General features: G+C 46.0%; 1 protein-coding gene across 1 annotated transcript in view; it reads right to left on the bottom strand.

Annotated features, from left to right (window-relative positions):
• Window positions 1-4,980: 4,980 nt before the first annotated feature.
• Window positions 4,981-20,113, bottom strand: part of PRTG (protogenin) — an 82,028-nt gene continuing 66,895 nt past the window's right edge. The window contains exons 14-20 of the mRNA XM_079953542.1: window positions 18,497-18,624; window positions 17,875-18,045; window positions 16,823-17,008; window positions 15,301-15,421; window positions 14,281-14,446; window positions 11,343-11,444; window positions 4,981-10,624 (exon numbers count right to left, since the gene is read on the bottom strand). Coding sequence (XP_079809668.1) covers window positions 10,271-10,624; window positions 11,343-11,444; window positions 14,281-14,446; window positions 15,301-15,421; window positions 16,823-17,008; window positions 17,875-18,045; window positions 18,497-18,624 — 1,228 coding nt within the window. The 3' untranslated portion in view covers window positions 4,981-10,270. The remainder of the gene's footprint in view (window positions 10,625-11,342; window positions 11,445-14,280; window positions 14,447-15,300; window positions 15,422-16,822; window positions 17,009-17,874; window positions 18,046-18,496; window positions 18,625-20,113) is intronic.

Here is a 20,113-nt window from a genome sequence, read left to right as displayed (position 1 = left end):
GACCTGTGCAAATTAATGGGTAAATCTGCCAAAGCACACTGTTGTTGCTCTCCAAAAGATCCTAATTCACGACGGTTCTAGAACATGTTTGTGAAGCTCCTGTCCCCTGCATTCTAATACAGTGGTACCTTGGTTCTCAAACGCCTTGGTACTGAAATGCCTTGGTTCTCAAACACCAGATACCTGGAGGTGTGCCACTTTTTGAACGTTTTTCGGAAGCCAAACGTCCGATGCACCTGTCAGCTATTGTTTCTGGGGCACCTGCGCCAATCAGAAGCTGCACCATGGTTTTCAAACATTTTGGAAGTCAAATGGACTTCCAGAACAGATTAAGTTTGGGCTTTTGTTTTTGCTATTTATTCTGCATTTTTGTTTTAGAGGCTTTTTTAGTTAATTTGTTTTTGTGACTGTGCGGAACCCAGTTCTGCTACTGATTGTTTGATTGTGTGACTCTGGAAATGGATAAAAGCCCCCCATTCAAACAATGACTATCATCAGTGCAAGTAAGAAAAAAATGTAATTTTAATTTTTATCATCTACAATACTGTTTTGATTATTGCTTTCAATTTATGTATGGATCAATACAGTGGTACCTCGGGTTAAGTACTTAATTCATTCTGGGGGTCTGTTCTTAACCTGAAACTGTGATGGCCTGGGAATCCGATTCAGAGGCTGAACCGGAGGAATCCCAGCCTGCACAGGAGTCCCCGCCTCCAGGGCCGGCTGAACTGGGGCAGGGCCTTGATTCTGAAGCGCCTGCACGTGTGCTGGATCCTCAGGAGCAGGAACCAGGTGAATCCACTCTGGCTCCGGAGGTGGTTGAGGACTCAGTGCCTGCAGGTGAGTCTCCCCCTGGGCCCAGTAACCCTTCAGCCTCTCCTGAACTGCAGAGGCGAAGGGCAGAGAGGTGAAGGCAACTGGTTTCTCCCAGGAGGAGTGCTCGCCTTAAGGCCAGGAGAGGCGGGTCTCCTGGGGGCCGGGACCGCCCCTGGCCTCAGAGAAGATAAAGGCCAGTCAGCCCGGTCCCAGGTTGCAGGAGCAACGTTGTTGAAGAGCTGTTGCGGCCAGCACCCAGTCCGGTTCCCCCAGAGTTCCTGTCCTTGCCCAGCTCCTCGCTTTCGGCCCCGCTTCGCCCGTGGAGGACTGTCTGCTGACCCTCGACTCAGGTCCTGGACCTCGCCCCATGGTAACCTCCCCGGGACCAGCACAGAAACTGTTCTTAACCTGAAGCACCACTTTAGCTAATGGAGTCTCCTGCTGCTGCTGCGCCACCGGAGCACAATTTCTGTTCCCATCCTGAAGCAAAGTTCTTAACCCGAGGTAATATTTCTGGGTTAGCGGAGTCTGTAACCTGAAGGGTATGTAACCTGAAGCGTATGTAACCTGAGGTACCACTGTATACAGAAGCACAAACACAGCCCCATACCCCAAATGAAAGCGCTACAGAAAAATGGCAGTTGCCCTTTGAATTTTAAAGCCCCTTAGGAAACAGCAGCCTCTATAGGAAAAACAGTGTAAGTAGCAGGCCGGGCTCTGCAAAAGGACTTGTCCACACCTCAGCCCTTTTGCAGAGCCCGGCCTGCTACAGCAGGGGGCAAAGCAGAGACACACACCTTGTGGAAGTTGTTATTATTAAATGTATTTATTAAAGGTATATACTGCCCTTAATCCACAGATCACAGGGCATTGATGACATAGAAATGCAACATAAAAGCACAAAATACATGAGAACAGCAAGAACAAAAAATAGTCCACCCCCATATAATAATGTTATTAATTAAGGCCTATAAACTTTTATGACTAAAAACACTGTAATTGTTCGAATAAAATGTTTTTAGAACAAAATACCTAAAGAAGGTTATCTACCCATAAATATAGGACTATGTGAACATATAAGACTTGTGTCTCTACTGTGGAGGCCGGGGACGCATGGCAGCCACATGACGGTCAAAGAGGGGGGTCTTGCTGTGACAAGAGAATCCACTGCTGGCTGATTTTGACACCTTCAACCAACAGCTCCAAGCCATGTACACAGATGGCCAACCGCCTGATCTGGGAGCTGAAGCAGGGGAATCGGTTGGTGGGGAAGTATGCCAGTGAATTTCAGCTGCTGGCACAGGAATTGGCCTGGAATCAGGCAGCTCTAGTGGACCAGTTTCAAGAAGGGCTTTCAGACCCAGTTCTAAACAAACTAGCCCACACAGAGTGCACGGCAGACCTGCAAAACCTGATTCACCTGTGCCTCAGGATTGAATCATAGAATCATAGAATCATAGAGTTGGAAGAGACCACAAGGGCCATCGAGTCCAACCCCCTGCCAAGCAGGAAACACCATCAGAGCACTCCTGACATATGGTTGTCAAGCCTCTGCTTAAAGACCTCCAAAGAAGGAGACTCCACCACACTCCTTGGCAGCAAATTCCACTGTCGAACAGCTCTTACTGTCAGGAAGTTCTTCCTAATGTTTAGGTGGAATCTTTTTTCTTGTAGTTTGGATCCATTGCTCCGTGTCCGCTTCTCTGGAGCAGCAGAAAACAACCTTTCTCCCTCCTCTATGTGACATCCTTTTATATATTTGAACATGGCTATCATATCACCCCTTAACCTCCTCTTCTCCAGGCTAAACATGCCCAGCTCCCTTAGCCGTTCCTCATAAGGCATCGTTTCCAGGCCTTTGACCATTTTGGTTGCCCTCCTCTGGACACGGTCCAGTTTGTCAGTGTCCTTCTTGAACTGTGGTGCCCAGAACTGGACACAGTACTCCAGGTGAGGTCTGACCAGAGCAGAATACAGTGGATGCCTACAACAGTGCAAAGCCCGGGGCAGGACCCATCTGGTGGCACTTTCTCCAGGGGGTTCTGTGCCCCAACGCGCTCTGAAAGCGCCTCCTGCTGAGAAGCCACTGCAAATAGGGGGAAATCGCCCTCATCTTACACCGGCTGAGAATGAAAGGAGACGCAAAGAGGGACTATGTCTCTACTGGAGTCTGGGGACATATGGCAGCCACATGCCCATCAAAGAAGGAGTTTGCTCCCTGCCGGGGAAGCGGAATCCCCCTGGCTTAGGTGGGCTACTAAGCTGGGGTCTGGCCTGTACTACTAGTATGCCTCGCCCCACACCCTCCAAGCACCTGGTGGTGTCTGTTGCCCTGACAGCTCCAGGGAGACCACCCTGCAGACCTGGGCCATGATAGATTCAGAAGCTATGGCCAACTTCGTGGGCATGGACTTTGCTACCCAGCAGGGAATCCCCAGAGATCCCACCCAACCACCTCTTGTGGTAGAAACAATTGATGGCTGGCTTTTGGCCCTGGGACTTGGGCAGCGGACAAGCTGCGGTTGCAGGTGGGGACTCATAGTGAGGAGGCGGAGTTCTATTTGGCTTCTGCACTCCATTTCCCCATTGTGTTGGGCCTGGAGTGGTTGGAGGCCCATGATCCACACATCAGTTGGTCCCAGAGGACAATCAGGTTTGGTGTCCTGGGCTGCTTGGGCCATGTCTGTTTGGCACCAGTGATCCTGGCAGTGGGAACGGAAAAGGATGGGTTTGCTGACCTGCCAGCCAAGTATGCCAAGTATGCTGATGTGTTCAGTAAAACAGAAGCAGACCTCTTGCAAGCTCATTTACCCTATGACTGTCCTATCAATCTGGTTCCTGGGTCTCAAATTCAAGAAGTCTCTATCTACCTTTTGTCGGAACCTAAATGGGCTGCATTACACAAGTTCATCACCAAGAATCTGCAGAGATGCTTTATATAACCCTCTTCCTCACCAGCTGCTGCTTCTGTACTATTTGTGAAGAAGTTGGGGGAGTTGTGGCTTTGCAATGACAACTGGCAGTTGTCTTGCTAGATAGTGAAATTCATGTTAAATTGCTGTTTTAGGAGTTGTTTTTAAAAGTCTGGAATGGATTAATCCGTTTTGCATTACTTTCTATGGGAAAGTGCACCTTGGTTTTGAAACGGACTTCTGGAATGGCTTAAGTTTGAGAACCAAGGTACCACTGTAGTTCTAGTGGTAGAATGCAGACAGGCATGTGTTGGGATGTCCAGAGATGCATTAGCACGTCTATAGTTCTGGCAAGATTTGGTGCAGTGCTGTGTTTTTCCCATTTCTGTCTTAGTGTGGTGACACACCACATAGTGTGTGGGTGTTGGAAAGAGTACTGAATGCTTCATTTTGAGATGTTTTTTCTAGAGATAGGTTGCTTGAAATATACTGCCAGAATTAGCCATTAGAGAACTACGGTAAGTTTGACTTGGTGCTCCAAGTGCAAACTGAAGTCGACACTTTTGGGACCAGGAAGAACAGAGAGAGAAATGTGAGAGCACCCACTTGGGAAAGGTTGGGGTACAAGCAAAAGTAGGAGAAATAAAGTGAGTCATCAAAGTGGGCAATTAGGACCCCAATTCTAAAAAAAGGTATGCAGTGCGCTGTTGAAAAGGTGAGCAGCGAGTGGGAGGGGACAGCCTTTGAGAGACCTTATAATGTAGCTGAGCAGCAAGGGGTGTGTGTGTGTGTGTGTGTATGCACAAATTTGTGATGGAAAAAACCAAAACAGGAAGTGTCTCAAGATGAAGGTTGAGGTGCTGGCTATGGGCGAGGCTTCATTGCAAGAGTGCATAATAAATATTTTAAAAATCTGAATATCATTGGCTTATAAAAATGGTCTAAACTTTTGGTAAATAAAAATACTCAGTTCATACCAAATTGTGCAAAAGACTCAAAGGGCCTTTGTTGAGAAAGCCAAGAAGTAAGGGGCATAACCATGTGAAAGCTGAGTTCCTCCTTGTACGGATTCTTATGATGGTATGGGGAAACACTGCTGAGAGACTATTTTGTCTTCCCAAGAATGGTCCTGATGTCCTTATTTCAGCTTTCTCCCTCACTTGCTCCATGCAAAGCCCCTCCCCAAAGTATTGACCCATCGAAGAAACTGCAAGGACAATTACTCCTTGAAAGAAAAAAGGAAAACTTTTACTAAAGGAAACTTTTATTTAAACTGTGCAATCCATCAGTATTAGACAGCAGTTTTATAAACATTTTGGCATTTAAATTTCTACTCATTTTTGGCATGACATTTGTGCTAGTATAAGAACAAGCCTGAGGGGTGGGGAAGAGGAGAAACACACCAAGGTTTAACATTCACTATAATGCTATTTTTCAAAAAAGAATTTCGTTTTAAAAAAATCCACATTATTAAACAAAACATTAAAAAATACATTGAAAAAGGTACATTCATTATCAAGGCAAACACCAGCTGCCCTCATGCAATGGAATTCACAGAGCTGATCCCCTGAGTCAAATATAAAATTAATATAATTCAGCTTTGTCCTCCATTTGCCAGTCAGCTGTTGCTGCCCTTACCAGAAACAGCAGAAGGAGCGCCGGGAGCCAGAACACCCTTCGCAAAAGAAATATAGCTGGACTCCCGCACTTGCAGTTCATTCACATATTTAAAAATACAACAGAAACAAAAAATATTTTTGTTTTTTAAAAGCCTAGGTTTCATGAACAAGCCATTTACCAAAAGCACAAGGTGGGTTTAAGGAGTGTGTATGTGCACAAAAGACAGAAGGAAAAACAACAAATTCCTACTAGGTCCAAATCATGTTCAGATCAGATTCAAATTTGTGGATCTGGTTTGAGCAAGATGTTTTATAGTGGGAGTGTGGCTGCGTCTGCTTGGCCATATTTTGGCTTAAAAAGCTATGATTGAGTGTTTGCCCATGAATGCAGCTCCTTTGGTCCTAGCTAGCAAACTTGGAAGTCTTCAATTAACCACTGTTTCCTGTTTTATCCAACCTGGGAAACTATGGTTATCAGCTTTGGAATAAGACAGGATGCTGAACCATGGTTTGAAGCTGTGTTAACATCCTAGTTGGTTCCAAAGCTGGTAACCATAGTTTCCTGGTTCAGAAAAAAAAGATAAACTAAAGGTCAATCAAAGGCTTCCTGGTTCAGCCACAGCTTGTCAAAGGGACTGTGTACACAGAGCAAAGGCATGTTCCTATCCAGCAGTAGTTATTTAATCTTAAGTGGTAGAATAACTAAAAGGAACAAATTTGTAAAGCTGTCATAGGGAAATGCTTTAAATTTTCTAACTTTACCAGAAATAGTGCCAGTGCAGAGGTTGGATAGATGTGTCTTTAGAAAATTCTTGCACTTGGCCCAGTGGCGGATTCGCACAGTACACCAAATGCACTTGAGACTCAAGAGAGATCAGCATCCCAGACATGAGCCAGGCAGGCTTTTCAAATCACGCCAGCTTCCTTAAAGACCTAAAGATTGCACACATACACACGCTCCTTACGCCAGCCCTGGCTTTTGGGTTGACATCACACTGAAAATATATAATCTGGACCTATGCTCATCTTCTAATACATATTTGGAAAAATTGGCCACTACACAAGGGAGAGTCTTCCCACCTCCAGAACTTGGGGTCTGTGGACAGTCATCACCAAACTAGATAAAATTCTGCCTGCACATTTTGCTCACAAATACCAGAGGTAAGAATAAGAAGCGCAAAGCCTGCTCCCTGGACATCATGGCTTCAGCATTATTGCCACATGGTCTTGAGGCTGCCATTGGGGGCAAGCACCCATGGCTCAGCACACCGCTTATGCCCCCTGGGGCCACTCTTTCGGTGTCTTAGCATTGAAACCAATGGGACTACTCCAGAGCATGCACTTCCCAGATAGCCTCATTTCCACCCAATTCAGATCCCACTGGGATCAAAAAAGGTTCTCTGTTGGCTCTTCAGAGGTAAAGGAAATGACAGTTTTACTCAGCTATCCTTTGGACATTTTTAAAGGCCAAGGAAATTCACATTCTAGAAGAAGATAACTTCTGTGATAAAGGAGAGCCCCAAGAAAGAGTCATTCTTGAAAGTTGGCTGGCTTACAACCCCTTCCAGGACTCAGCAGCGGAAGCTGCTCCCACAGCCATCACACCCTGGGATAAAGAAGGGTCTAGAATTATCCTTGGTTTTGCCATATGGTGATTCAAAGGCAAAGCAGGTACTAAGCGCCTCTCTGGATGCAGGCTGGAGGGACATATTATAATATAATGCTAACTCAAAAAAAAAAAAGGCAAAGAGACCTACCTAACACATCATGCCTCTATACTGAGGTAACCTTAAATATCTTTGGTTTTTTTCTTCATTTGCTGCTAAGTAGTACTTGAATAAAAGCTATTTCTTTACTGGCAGATCACCTTGTGGATAAAGCCACTCTCTTTAGTTAACTGGATATCTTTGGAAACTGAGGCAATTAACCCGCTGTCTGACTGACAAGAATTCCAGTAGAAGACACGTGTGAGGTAAAAGTAGTATCTTTACTCAGATGAGCCAAGATTTGCCCACACAAATGCAGGCAGACTTTTAATTTTCACAGAGCTCTTTGTGAGGCCTCACCGAGTCCCGTGTAACTTGAAAGCTATCGAAACCTTATCCCAGTCTAAAATGCTCAGGGCAAGAGAGATCGCGAAGCATCTTCCAGCCTAAGGGCCCAACAATGGCAGCCACCATCTACTACGGTTCCCACAGCCGCACCTGCTCCTCTTGATTATTCCCAGAGCAGCCGTGGAGCTTGATGGGTCTTTGGCATGAAACTGCTGAGGAGGGGGATCTATTGGCGTCACCCAACAGCATCAGGAAGGGGTCAAAAAGTGTCAGTACTTCACAGCAAACAAGTCTTTGGGAGAAGAAAATGGTTACCTTGGCATATCAGCCATTGCTAAGAGGCTCGCCAAGGATGCCAGGAGTTTCACGGCATGAACTGTGCCGTATTTTGTCTCCTGGCTTCAAGCAGCGCACTCTCCACTGTGCCCGACACAGCTTTGTCCAATGAGACCAAAAATAAAATCTTTGGTGAGACAAGTTTCTTTTTCTTCAGCAAGTAAATATATATATATATAAAACACATTTAAAAATATTATAGTGTATCTAATACTGGACTGTTAAAAGAGCTTAGTTGCTGAAGAAAAGGAAAACAAAATTACACTTGGAAGTCTTTGGAGATTTTATATGCTGAAAAGGTCTTATTTCAATTTTCTTTAAAGGCTGTCTTTTGTAACAATAAAGATAGTTAACATTGTAGAACTAATTTGGACCATAAACTCCTACAGTCCATAGAGGCCCCTTCTCGTTTGGTTCTCTCCTCCTTTTGGTTAGTAACTACTTAGGTAATAAAATGTATGCAAACCTATAGTTTTAACTAGCTCAATTACCATTATTTTTTTTGGAAAATATGCAGCTTTCTTCTCTTTTCTACAGAAAATTCTTTGGTACAAGATTATTATCATCTTTAAAGCCTTTGCGTCAAGAAAATTGTGAAAGGTGAACAGGTCTTGTCTGGTACAGCGCTAGCAAACATACACCTGCATTCTAAAGATCTACAGAGGCCAATTCACCAAAGAAAAATGAAAAAGGGTAGGTGGGGAGAGATTTCTTAGTTCCCCCTCCTCTTCCCCAAACATACCTGCATACTGGCTCCCATCTTAATATGGCACAAGTGGACATTTTTTTGCTGTCCGCAACAGAACCAGGGATTTCCCTGGGAAGTTAATTGCCAGTATTGCGTTCTTTGGAAAAAGAAATGAATTCTGATTGGGGGAGAGGAGGGGGAGATCTCTATTGACTGGCTCCCAACTTTGGTGAATATAGCCCTCTCTCTCTCTCTCACTTGCTTTCTCATTCACTCTCTCGCATTCTCTCCCAAACTTAAAAACAAAATAATACACAATACCCTGTCAGTTTGCCTCACATTGCTGCAAGACAGCTTAAAAAGTAACAAACTGCGCCCTGAGTACGGGAAAACAATAATACTAGAATAACTTTAAAAGGAGGTAGTATAAAACAGGAGTTGTGTGGGTATGAGGTGGCAGAAACAGGTGCCCCCCTCTTCTGAGAAGCTGTTCAGCTCAGTCTCTGGCTCCTTTGTTCTAAGAGAGGCCTTGGCAGAGCTCAAGCTGGCCTGTGGAAGGACCTAACGCTTTTCATAGAATCACAGAATTGTAGAGTTGGAAGGGATGTGGTCCAACCCCCCTGCAATGCAAGAATCACAGCATCTGAATCTGAAGCAAGGAGCCCTGAGCAGGGTTGGGGAGCTCAGGACGGGCCAGAAACAGACCTATGAGAAGAGTTTCTGAGCACTTGAGACCCTTTGCACCCCACAACCTGCAGAGCACATTTAAGGCATCTTTCTGTTCTTTGAAGCAACTTCATGAATACTAAAAAAGGCATAAGGCAAAACAGTGATTTCATAAGATATCTATATAGTGAAAGGCACCATTGCTCTGAAGCATGAGGAAACACTCCCTTTTTAGCATTACCTGCCTGATGGGCGCAAGTCAAGGAATAGGGAATAACGGCTGGGCCCGAGCAATTCACCACAGCATATCCTGACCAAAAAATGCTCGGCTGATGTGATCAGAAGAAGAAGGCACTGTCTGAGGCAGGTTGGGGGAAGGAGGAGGGAGATGTGACCCTCAAGTCTCAAAAGGAAAGCGATTCAGTGTTTGGGAGCTCAGGGGCTGCCAATTACTGGCCCCCTCCCAGGGCTGCAGCCCTGAAGGCAAAACAACTCAACAGGCCCTGGCCTCTTGTGAAGCAGTCATAAGAGCCTGGGCTCCCTCGCTAGGCAACCTTCTAGGGGGTTTGGCAGAAAAGGCTGCAGTCAGAGTCCCTCCTTCCAGATTCCAGTCTGGCCCTGGTCCTCTGCTCCTGCCCCATGGAGAGGCTCCCCCCCCCCCGCCTTTTCCTCAAAGCCAGAGCTTCAGCTGAACATCCCTGCTCACCTGCCAACACAACTCCTTTGGATCACACACACACATTCACACCCTATACATAAAATGGAGGGAAAATACATGGGACTACTAGGAAGTTATCGTCAGTTATGTAGCCGAGACCAACTCTCAACACAAAAAAACATGAGGTAATGCCACCCGGCAAACTGAGGTAGATATTCAAGCAAAGGGATCACCTTTGCTCCAGTGATAGATATATAGATATATAGATATATAAAAACTTCTCTTCTTCGCTCTGCTCAGAAATCCGTACTTTCCTTTCACATTGTTGAGCACTGAACATTCAAAAAGCGTGAGTTTTAACACATTTCTTAAAAAAACAAAAATGGTCGACAGAATTGCGGGATCGCCTGTTGGCCACTCAGGGTTCCCACTTAAAGCTTTGGCTCTTTGTTCATTGTCCTTTGAACAGACACACACAGACATACAGACACAGACACACACACGCCGCTCTGGTGGCAGGCTCAGTTTTGTCCTGCAGGCGGCAGCTGGAGAAGTGGCGGCGGACTTTGGTCAGGAGGCTCTTCAGAGGCACTCGGGAGCGGACACACGGGGGCACTGCCTGCAAAGGAATCGGGGGTCACTGGAGTAGCACTGACGCCCACAGAGAGGTGAAGTTCTTCATTGGACTCATGAGAGAACCTTCCAGAATCACCAGTTTCGTGGCTTTCTTCACTGTTTGCTGAATGCTCTGTGTCAGCAACGATGCTGTACGCAGCCTGGTAGTTCAGCTTTTGCTCTGGGGAGGCATCTTTGCCAATGAGGACGGCAGTGCCCGACTGATACAAACACACTGCTTTTGTAAAACATCTCTGGGTCTGGAGGAAACACAGGGAGGAAAAGCATTACACAAAAATAAAGGTGCTTCTAAGGCAGAATAGACCAAAATAGAATACAGGCAACACCCAAAAACTCTGCTGGTATAAGGTGAACACTGAGATCTGGAGTAGGAAACACATGGCCAATTTTGGCCTTCTGGGGGTCCAAACTGGCTCACGAGGCCATTTCTCTCCCAAACCATGCCTATCTTTTGAAGTCAATTGGAAATGCCTTCCTGCTTCACTACCTCATAGTAGGGCAAGCTGGAGACTGAAATAAACTGCAAAGAACAACATCTTCTCTAACTAGGCCTGGTCCTACCATGAGGTTGTCACCTCAGGTGGCAGATGCTGGAGAATGGGGATTGGCTGCAAGGTGTGGGAAAATACAGCCCCATGTGCCACACAGCCTCCCCGGGACCTCAGGTGTGGTGCAGATACAGTATGCCATGTTGAGGTAAGATTCAAGTCTGATTCGGCACACAGGATGGGGAGAGCTGCCATGAGGCGCTTTGCATCAAGCAGCAAATTATCTTGAGCCAACCCTGTCTCACGCCAAAGGAAAGAGAAGCTCTTGAGCTATATGAGATTTGAGGATTGCTCTTGTGATTAGTTCACTTCACAAAATGCCCCAACACAAGATATCAAGGCAGAAATTCAGAGCCACTCTCAAGCCTGAAGAGGCCAGGAGGCAGAATACACTCAGTCATTCTCTTACCTCTTCTGACTTCACTCTCTTAGAGTCTTGAAAGAAGAGCCATTTCCTGGAACTCTTCTTTGCAATTGGCCCATAGCTGTTTATAATTAAATTGGTACCACCCTAAGAGATAGGGGAGGAAACCTTAAGTTACACAATGGAAAAAGGATTTGGCTGAAATTAAAACAAGGTCCTCACAACTCAACTCTAAAACTCTACAAAAAAATATTAACTCCAGCAATTTCTGCTCTCTCTTGGAAGCAGATTGGCTTAAATTGCAATACTATGCACACTTAGGGACGCAGGTGGCGCTGTGGCTTAAAGCCTCAGCGCCTAGGACTTGCCGGTCGAAAGGTTGGCGGTTCGAATCCCTGCGGCGGGGTGCGCTCCCGCTGCTCGGTCCCAGCGCCTGCCAACCTAGCAGTTCGAAAGCACCTCCGGGTGCAAGTAGATAAATAGGGACCGCTTACCAGCGGGAAGGTAAACGGCGTTTCCGTGTGCGGCTCTGGCTCGCCAGAGCAGCGATGTCACGCTGGCCACGTGACCCGGAAGTGTCTCCGGACAGCGCTGGTCCCTGGCCTCTTAAGTGAGATGGGCGCACAACCCCAGAGTCTGTCAAGACTGGCCCATATGGGCAGGGGTACCTTTACCTTTACCTTTTATGCACACTTACCTAGCTGTAAGCCCAACTGAACACAGTGGGACTTACTTCTGAGTAAACATGCATAGGACTGTGTTTGAAACCTTGCAAATTCTTGCATTCAACCCCATCCCCCCAAACACCCACAAAAGTCTGCTTGATTTCTGTTGAGAGGACATTTAGTCTACAGCAAAGTCAAAAGTAAAGAGCACTTGTGAGAAGGGCAACTTTTGTGGGGCTGTAATTTTAGACCACATGTTTCTAAGGAAAGAGGCTATTTTAATGAGGTGGATGCAGACTGGAAGCAAGAAACAGTGAGCTTGGTGCTCTTGAAGGTAGCCTTGACATGCTGCTGCTGTTCCCCAAAAGCCACTGGAGAAGAAAGAGCAGAAGTCTTCTGACAGCCACTGGCTTCTCTGGAAGAACTCACCTTCTGAATAAGTTGGAGAATGTTACAGATGGGGCAGGGGGGAGCCCTAGAAAAGCACCAGCACTATCTCTGTCTAGTATCAAATGCTCTTGGCAGGTTCAAGCATGATAGGCTTTCTACAAAATGTAACATGGATTATCCTAGACCAGTGGCGCATGAACGTTTTCCCTCACAGACCACTTGAAAATTATGGATGGTCTTTGCAGACCACCCAATGATTTTTCTGCCTGTTGTAGCAGTTGCAATGTGCTGGGCTGAGTGGTTTTTAATAGTGACTTTATTGCTTTTTTATTTCTTATATTGTATTTTATTGTATTACAATTTCAGTTCCATAAAATTCAAACTGTAATACAATGTAATAAATAAAAGCGGTAACAAAAATACAAATAAAATCACCATGACTATTTAATGTGGACGTGCCACAGATCACCCAAAAGAAGCTCCAAACCACTGGTGGCGCATGGGCCACAAGTTGGAAACCCCTCCCCTAGACACATTTCCATGTGGCTTCAGGCCTGGTTTTGGGGATTTGGGCTGCTTTGGTGAAATCTTTACCCTGGGAGCTGAAGAGAACGAGCTTTTCTGTAGAGTTTCAGTACCATTGACTCTGGTATCTTTCTGGATCCCTTGACAGGATGGGCTTGGGAGGCCCTGGTTTCTGGTGTCCCTGTCCTTTCTTAGGGATCATTTTTTGAAAGTGGTGTGTGGGGGGGGGGGCTTCTGTTTCTCTTTTTCATCGGATATGCTGAAGTGCCCTGAACTCAGAGATCTGGCGCAAGACTTTTTGCTGCCTGCAAATGGCCTTCCTATCAATAGTGCATAGCAGCAAAGGCTGGGCAAGACACTTTGACACCTGAGAGGTGGGAGAATCCCACAAACACTTCTCCCACTCCATGGCATGATCATTGGTCCTGCTAGCTAGGGATGATGGGAGTTGCAGTCCAACAATAGCTGGAGACCCAAATTTGAGAAACCCTATCTTAAATGCATCTAAGTTGGGTGTGCCAGCTTCTTTATCTTTGAAGCCCTAAAAAGCTTGGCTCTAGGGCATGGGTAGGCAAACTAAGGCCTGGGGGCCGGATCTGGCCCAATCGCCTTCTAAATCCGGCCCACGGAAATCAGCGTGTTTTTACATGAGTGGAATGTGTCCTTTTATTTAAAATGCATCTCTGGGTTATTTGTGGGGATAGGAATTTGTTCATTATTATTTTTCCAAAATATAGTCCAGCCCCCCACAAGGTCTGAGGGACAGTGGACTGGCCCCCTACTGAAAAAGTTTGCTGACCCCTGCTCTAGGGTAACTGAGGGCTCCTCTCCTCCTATATCAGCCTGACCACACCCAAAGAGAGCCTTTTCTGTATCTCGACTGAGACACAATTAGTTGGGATGAGGAGTGAGGCTCCATAGTGGCTACAGATGGACCTGGGAATGCCTTACTTCTTGAGAGCCATTTGTCTTCCCCCACTTAAGATCTATGGCTTTTAAATGTGTTTGTGGGAGGGGTGTTATTGGTTTTTTGTGTTCTCATTTTGTATTTTTATGTTGTAAACTTCCCTATGATCTTTGGATGAAGGGTGCTATAAAACTTCAATAAATAATAATTTTTCGGTGACTATTTAACTTTCCTTTTCCAGACAGCACTGGTCTCCCTGGGCAGACTATTTTCATGTGACCCTCATTTTTAAAATGATTTTATCCATCAAGCCTGCTTCCATTTTTGTGCTGCTTCATTGCTTTTATGAGACTGTTTTGCTTCTAATTATTGTAAGCTGTCCTGTGTGGTGCAAATCCCTTGGCAGGCTGGGCTGTCTGTGTAAATTTTCTGAATAAACAAGCAAAAGCAAAGAAAGTTAAGGCAGCAGGAGCCCAGAAAAGACAGGCCGTTGTACCTTGGCATCCAGGAAGCTGCTTCCCGCCATCATTGGCTGTAGAGATTCCTCATTCTCAGCAAGGTCTTCTATGCTCTTGCCCACCTCATTGGCACCCATGGAAGAGATGCTGCTGTGAGAGTGCTGGTGGGACACTTGATGGATGCTTTTGGGGGCTGACGTTTTCCTGTTCAATGTGGAGCAGGAAGGAAAGTGAGACTTAAGACAAGCAGGCTAGGCTGAGGCAAATTCCTTTCGATCTTGCGTGCCCACATCCTGTTAGATCAGGAGAGAGGATTCTTTGGCCCTCCAGATGTTGCTGGATGATGGGAGTCAGAGGCCAATAACATCTGCAGAGCCAAAGATTTCCCAGCCCTCTTAAAATCAACCGACTGCAGTGATTTATGAATGGAACCAAACTCTCTGGGATTCATCTGGAACTGGACTTTAGATTGCAGGTGTCTGGGTGTGTTCATGTGCTTGAATATTTACAAAGCTCCCCAGTAAATACAATACAAAACAAAACCACAACACTCCCTACAAGGTTCTACCCTTGCCTTATTCCACCCTAAACTACAGTATTTGTTTTTAAAGCATTTGAACAGGTGATCCTCACTCCATCCTCAACCACAGCCTGAAATGGGCCAGCCTGGCAAAAGCTGCTATACTTGACCGTTCAGCTTGTGTATATTCTGGCTCCAGATCCCAGGAGTTTTAAGACCTGGGATATGTAAGCAAAACAGTTGTTTACTGCAAATCCAGACACATCTCAGGTAAGCTTCTCCAAGCAGAAGAACACACATGTCCACAGCATGCAAACAGGTGTACTGTCTCAAAGGTCATGGGCTTCAGACTTCCCCTCCCACAGATTCCACTCAGGGCCTGAGCCTGGGAGCCCATTGCTGTCAAAATACTGAATTGCTCCAAGTGAGAAGTGTGCTTCAGCACTCCAAAGTCCCCCCAACCTCACCGGACCCTCACTTCTGTGGGTGCTTCAATGGTACCACTTTGGAAGCAGCTAGCTGCCCCCTCCAAGCTTACCTGGCTTTGCTGCGATAGATCAAGATGAGGATGCAGATCAAGATGCACGTCAGGGCAATGCAGACACCTGCAATGATGCCTGTCATCGACTTCCGGTCCAGCTGGTAATAGCCGGAATTAGCTGCAAGGAAGAAAGCAACACCCAGGTCTATCATTTCTGTGCCCTTTTTGCAGCACAATTTCTGGGCACCCCTTGCAATTGAAAACACAAGAAGCATCAGCTACGGACATCGGGGATTCCTGAGGAAACTAACTGGGCCAGGCTGTAACAGGCTGCTTTCCATACAAAGGTGCCCGGTTCCCAGGCAAGATGAGGCCCGGGGGCCAGATGCAGCACTCTCTATCTGGCCCTTGGGACCCTCCCTGGGCTCCTCCCCTCACTGACCTTGAGAAAGGCATACACACTCCCCACAGCCATCACTGAGAAATTACTGCTCTCAACTGCCTTCTAATAAGGGTCACTTTACAAACATTTGCAGGAGCAACCCACCTCCCTACTTTTTCCTTGTGTGTCATCATGCAATACTGTTCTGATGTTTTAATCTGTGTTTTAGCTTTTATATATCATATGTTTTATTCTTATGGTAAACTGGGGGCATAAATCAAATAATAAACAAATGAATTTTTTAAAAAATGTCATTTTAGACTGTAAGCCCGACTGCAGGGAGTGTTTTAACACAGATTTTTGTCAGCTACTCTGAGAGCCACAAACAAATAGAGGAACCAGGCGCCTCCAAGGTGCCATGTTTGGTTGCGCAAACTGTGGGTCTCCAAGGATTTCTTACTGAAGTCAGTGGGGTCGGAGAATTCCCCAGGAGCTACTCTTTGTCCCTGCAGGTTTGACATTTGCAGAAGCCTTGATTTAAGGTAGCTTCATAGCTGCTCTTTCCAGCTAAGGCTCCCTTCAAGTGTGATTTTACTTAGGAAAGTATTTGAGGTGTGTGGAGGAGAGGGTGGGTAGACTGTGTGTCTGTCCTTTTTTGCCACTCAACTGTAGATTCACAATACGAGGCAAACTTAACACATAACAATCTACACACATTTCCCTCCCACCCCCAGTGTAACATTATAGTGACTCTTGAAACAGGCAGCCTGTTTCACATCATGCAGAAGAATCACGTATAAGTAAAATAAATAAATAAATCACATGTGCAGGTGGGGATGGAGAAGAACAGACCCTGTGACTAGTCCTTCCCTCATTGTTGTGGCAAAGACATTTTCTGTTTTCCCAGGCTTTTGGCAACCACGTTTAGGTTACCAAAAAGAGGCCAGAGCTGAGGTATTGTTTTCATTGCTGTAGTTTTAAATTGTATTTTAGGATTCATATTTACACTGCTTTGAGAGCTACTGTAAACCATTCTGAGAAAACTTCATGACAGAATGTAATCTTAAAAATGTATTATAACAGCAACAAACAATAGTAAAGAATGTGTGAAAAGACCGTAAATGTGAATCGTAATAACATAAAGACCTGGTGTTCTAAGACCTGACTAGGTGATTGTCACAAATTCTTTGCACTCACCTGTATCAGCATCTGCCGAATCCAAGCGTTTGGGTCTCTGGTTTGATTCCGATGCTTCCTTTGGTAGGACAGCAAGTTCCACCACGTTGGAGAAAGGCCCTTCCCCCACTTCATTGGAAGCAGCTATTTTAATGAGGTAGATGTTTCCTGCCATCAGGTTCTCCAGCAAAGCCATTGTTATAGTTCCTATAGGAGAGGGAGACAAAACAAGGCAGGAAGATTGAATTGGGATATAGCTGACCATATCATGTTCCCTGAGAGCCGGACAGACCCAACTGACTTTATCTAGACCCTGGTGCCCTTCAGCTGCTGCTGGAGTATATCCCCAGGAACCCTGGCTGCACTGGCTGGGACCAGTGGAAGTTTTGAGTCCAACATCAGCTGGAGAGCTGATCCAGAATAGCTAAATAGTAGGGTAGACCAGAATAGAGATGATGGCCTCAATCTGCTTATCAGTATAAGAATTCCTCACTTTCTACACGAACATGCTGTTGAGTTGGACCCGGTCGTTTATAATCTGAATCTAGAAAAAGGATGGTCAACCTGTAGTCCTCTAAATGTTTAATCTCATAAATGTTTAATCTCTTTCTTTAAAAGAATTTCTAAACCAATTAATAGTCCAAAAGTCTCTTAATAGTTCTTCTTCCAGAAGAAGAACCTTCTCAGCCCCACCTCCTTTCTCCTCCTCTACCACAAACCAGGCAGGCAGAAGAAAAATCTAGCTGAGCAACCAGCCCGCATTCCAGGAGCATCCTCTGTGTTTCCAGCAGAGTTGTGGGTGCTAGGTTTAAATATTGCTGCCTAGCTGAAGCACACAAGGGAGGCTGGCTTGCTCCCTTTTCTCTCTCCCTTCTGATATCTGAGTGGAGGAAGCAACTTTTCCAACAAAGTTCAAGGTGAAACTCTGGATTCTATCAGACAGTCTATCACCCAGGAGGCGAGCCCTGCTTAACAGGGCTGGTAGCATTTAGCAGAAACAGCAAGTTTAGATTTACCTGGATAAAGCTGGGAACAAGCTCTCCACAGCCACCTTGCCACAGTCACTCACTCACCTTCCCGGTGCAGGACTTGCCACTCGCCAGCGATCCAAGCTTTCCTTGATGCATAGAGGATTGTGTAGCGTGATATGACAGTGCCAAGCCCACCGGGAGGCTTCCAGGAAACCAAGGCTGTGTCTTCCTCTATCAGAGTTGCCTTCACTCCCAGCGGAGGACCAGCTGGTGCTGGGGGGGGGGGGTAAGCCACACAGAATTACTGGGAGGCAAACAAATCCGCAAGCCCTTGCCTTGAAACCCCCCTGTCCAAACACACTGGAAGGTCCCCAAAATTGCTTGCAATGTAACTAAACTTCTAGATGCCAACTGAAGAATCCTCTCCCATGGACACAAATGTGCCCTCAGCTTAAATTGTCATTTTTGTTTCCCCCTTTGATGTCCAGAGCCACCACCCTGAAATTCATTGCTTCGGAACAAGATACCCAAAGGGTTTGTAGCACCTGGCATCAACGCACATACAAACATGCCATGGCAGGTGATCAACATTGGCAAAATGTACACAAAGACACCCTTTGCATGGGATCTTGCCCACTGCCCAGCTGGTCAAAGGGAACTGGGGCTGCTGGGTAGTAACCCAGAGCATGATGACATGAGCATTTCTTTACAATGTCACCCTCACCTTCTGGAAGCGTCGTGTGGTAGACCACAGGACTCCAAGGGCTTGAGAGCTGATCCACATGTAGCCGAACCGCAAACTCATACTTAGTACTTGGCTCCAGTCCCTGAACCATCATATGCGTTTCTGAGCTGTAAACATAGAAACATGAGAAAGCAAAATTTAATACCAGGAGTGGCTGATCCGTTTTCCACCAAAGTGACCTGACCCTGCTCCCTTCTGCAAAACCCAGAAAATGTGAAACTTAAAGAGGTATTCTAATGTTTCTACAGGATGGCTGAAATATAACACTTGAGAAGGAGGACTCCATCTTCTGGCCCATCAAGAAAGCAACACCTGCCCTGGATTGCAGAACCTGAACACTTACAAGCAAGGAAGTCATAAATTTCCAGCTCACTCTCATTATTGCCCCAACATGAACAATGACATGTCTGGTCTACGTGGCCTCTCCAGGAAATGTGCCATGACTGGCCATATATCATATGGCCTTGAAGAGGTTGGCACCCTCTAATTGATAAAAAACATAACAGGCAGGTCTCTAAGTTCACTAGGCATTGCCAAGTGGGTAGATCATGGCATCATCACTGTGACCTCATATGTGGCGTTTGTAAGCGATGGAGCCAGAGGCAGGAAGACTTTGGAAACTGAAAAGAAAATAGTCTAGAAAACATATTGCCCTTAAAAAGCCTAATATCTGAATAAGGGCATTAAAAGGTAAAGGTAAAGGTACCCCTGCCCGTACGGGCCAGTCTTGACAGACTCTGGGGTTGTGCGCCCATCTCACTTAAGAGGCCAGGGGCCAGCGCTGTCCGGAGACACTTCCGGGTCACGTGGCCAGCGTGACATCGCTGCTCTGGCGAGCCAGAGTCGCACACGGAAACGCCGTTTACCTTCCCGCTGGTAAGCGGTCCCTATTTATCTACTTGCACCCGGAGGTGCTTTCGAACTGCTAGGTTGGCAGGCGCTGGGACCAAGCAGCGGGAGCGCACCCCGCCGCAGGGATTCGAACCGCCGACCTTTCGATCGGCAAGTCCTAGGCGCTGAGGCTTTAACCCACAGCGCCACCTGCGTCCCTGAATAAGGGCATTACTAAATACTTAATTATTTTTTCAAAGTTTTTTTTAGCGTTCCCTTCTGGGGGGAATGCTTTGATTAAATATACTGTAATTTAATTTATTGATACATTCCACAGCCTGTTGTATCAAGACCACTACCCCCAAATAAAATACATATTAAACCTCTACCCATACACATAAGACAAAAATTTATATTGTGTTGTTTACAAAACCTTTTTAGGAAGGAGAAATTCATGTCAGAGTAAGCTTATACCCTTAACGCTTGGGGTCTCCATAACCGTTAACTGAAACTAACTCCAGGTTATATTTTCCTGAGCTTGAAGCTTTTACAGCAAAAGAGGCCACTTTCCAAATCACACATTGACTAAAGAGAGCCTGGTTGCTGGATCAGGGCCAAAGCCTTATGGTATCACCCAAGGATTGTGGCTGATGAAGAGGAGGAAGAGCAGCCCAATTTAACCAAGTTGAGACAAGCTGAATACAAACGGGCCCCAAAATGAACTTGCCCTGGAGCAGATCTGGGGGCTCGACTCTGGCTTTGCAA

The sequence above is a fragment of the Podarcis cretensis genome (genome assembly GCF_951804945.1).
Source record: "Podarcis cretensis genome assembly, chromosome: 14".
Taxonomy (NCBI): Eukaryota; Metazoa; Chordata; class Lepidosauria; order Squamata; family Lacertidae; genus Podarcis; species Podarcis cretensis.
This window is presented reverse-complemented; position numbering and strand designations above follow the sequence as displayed.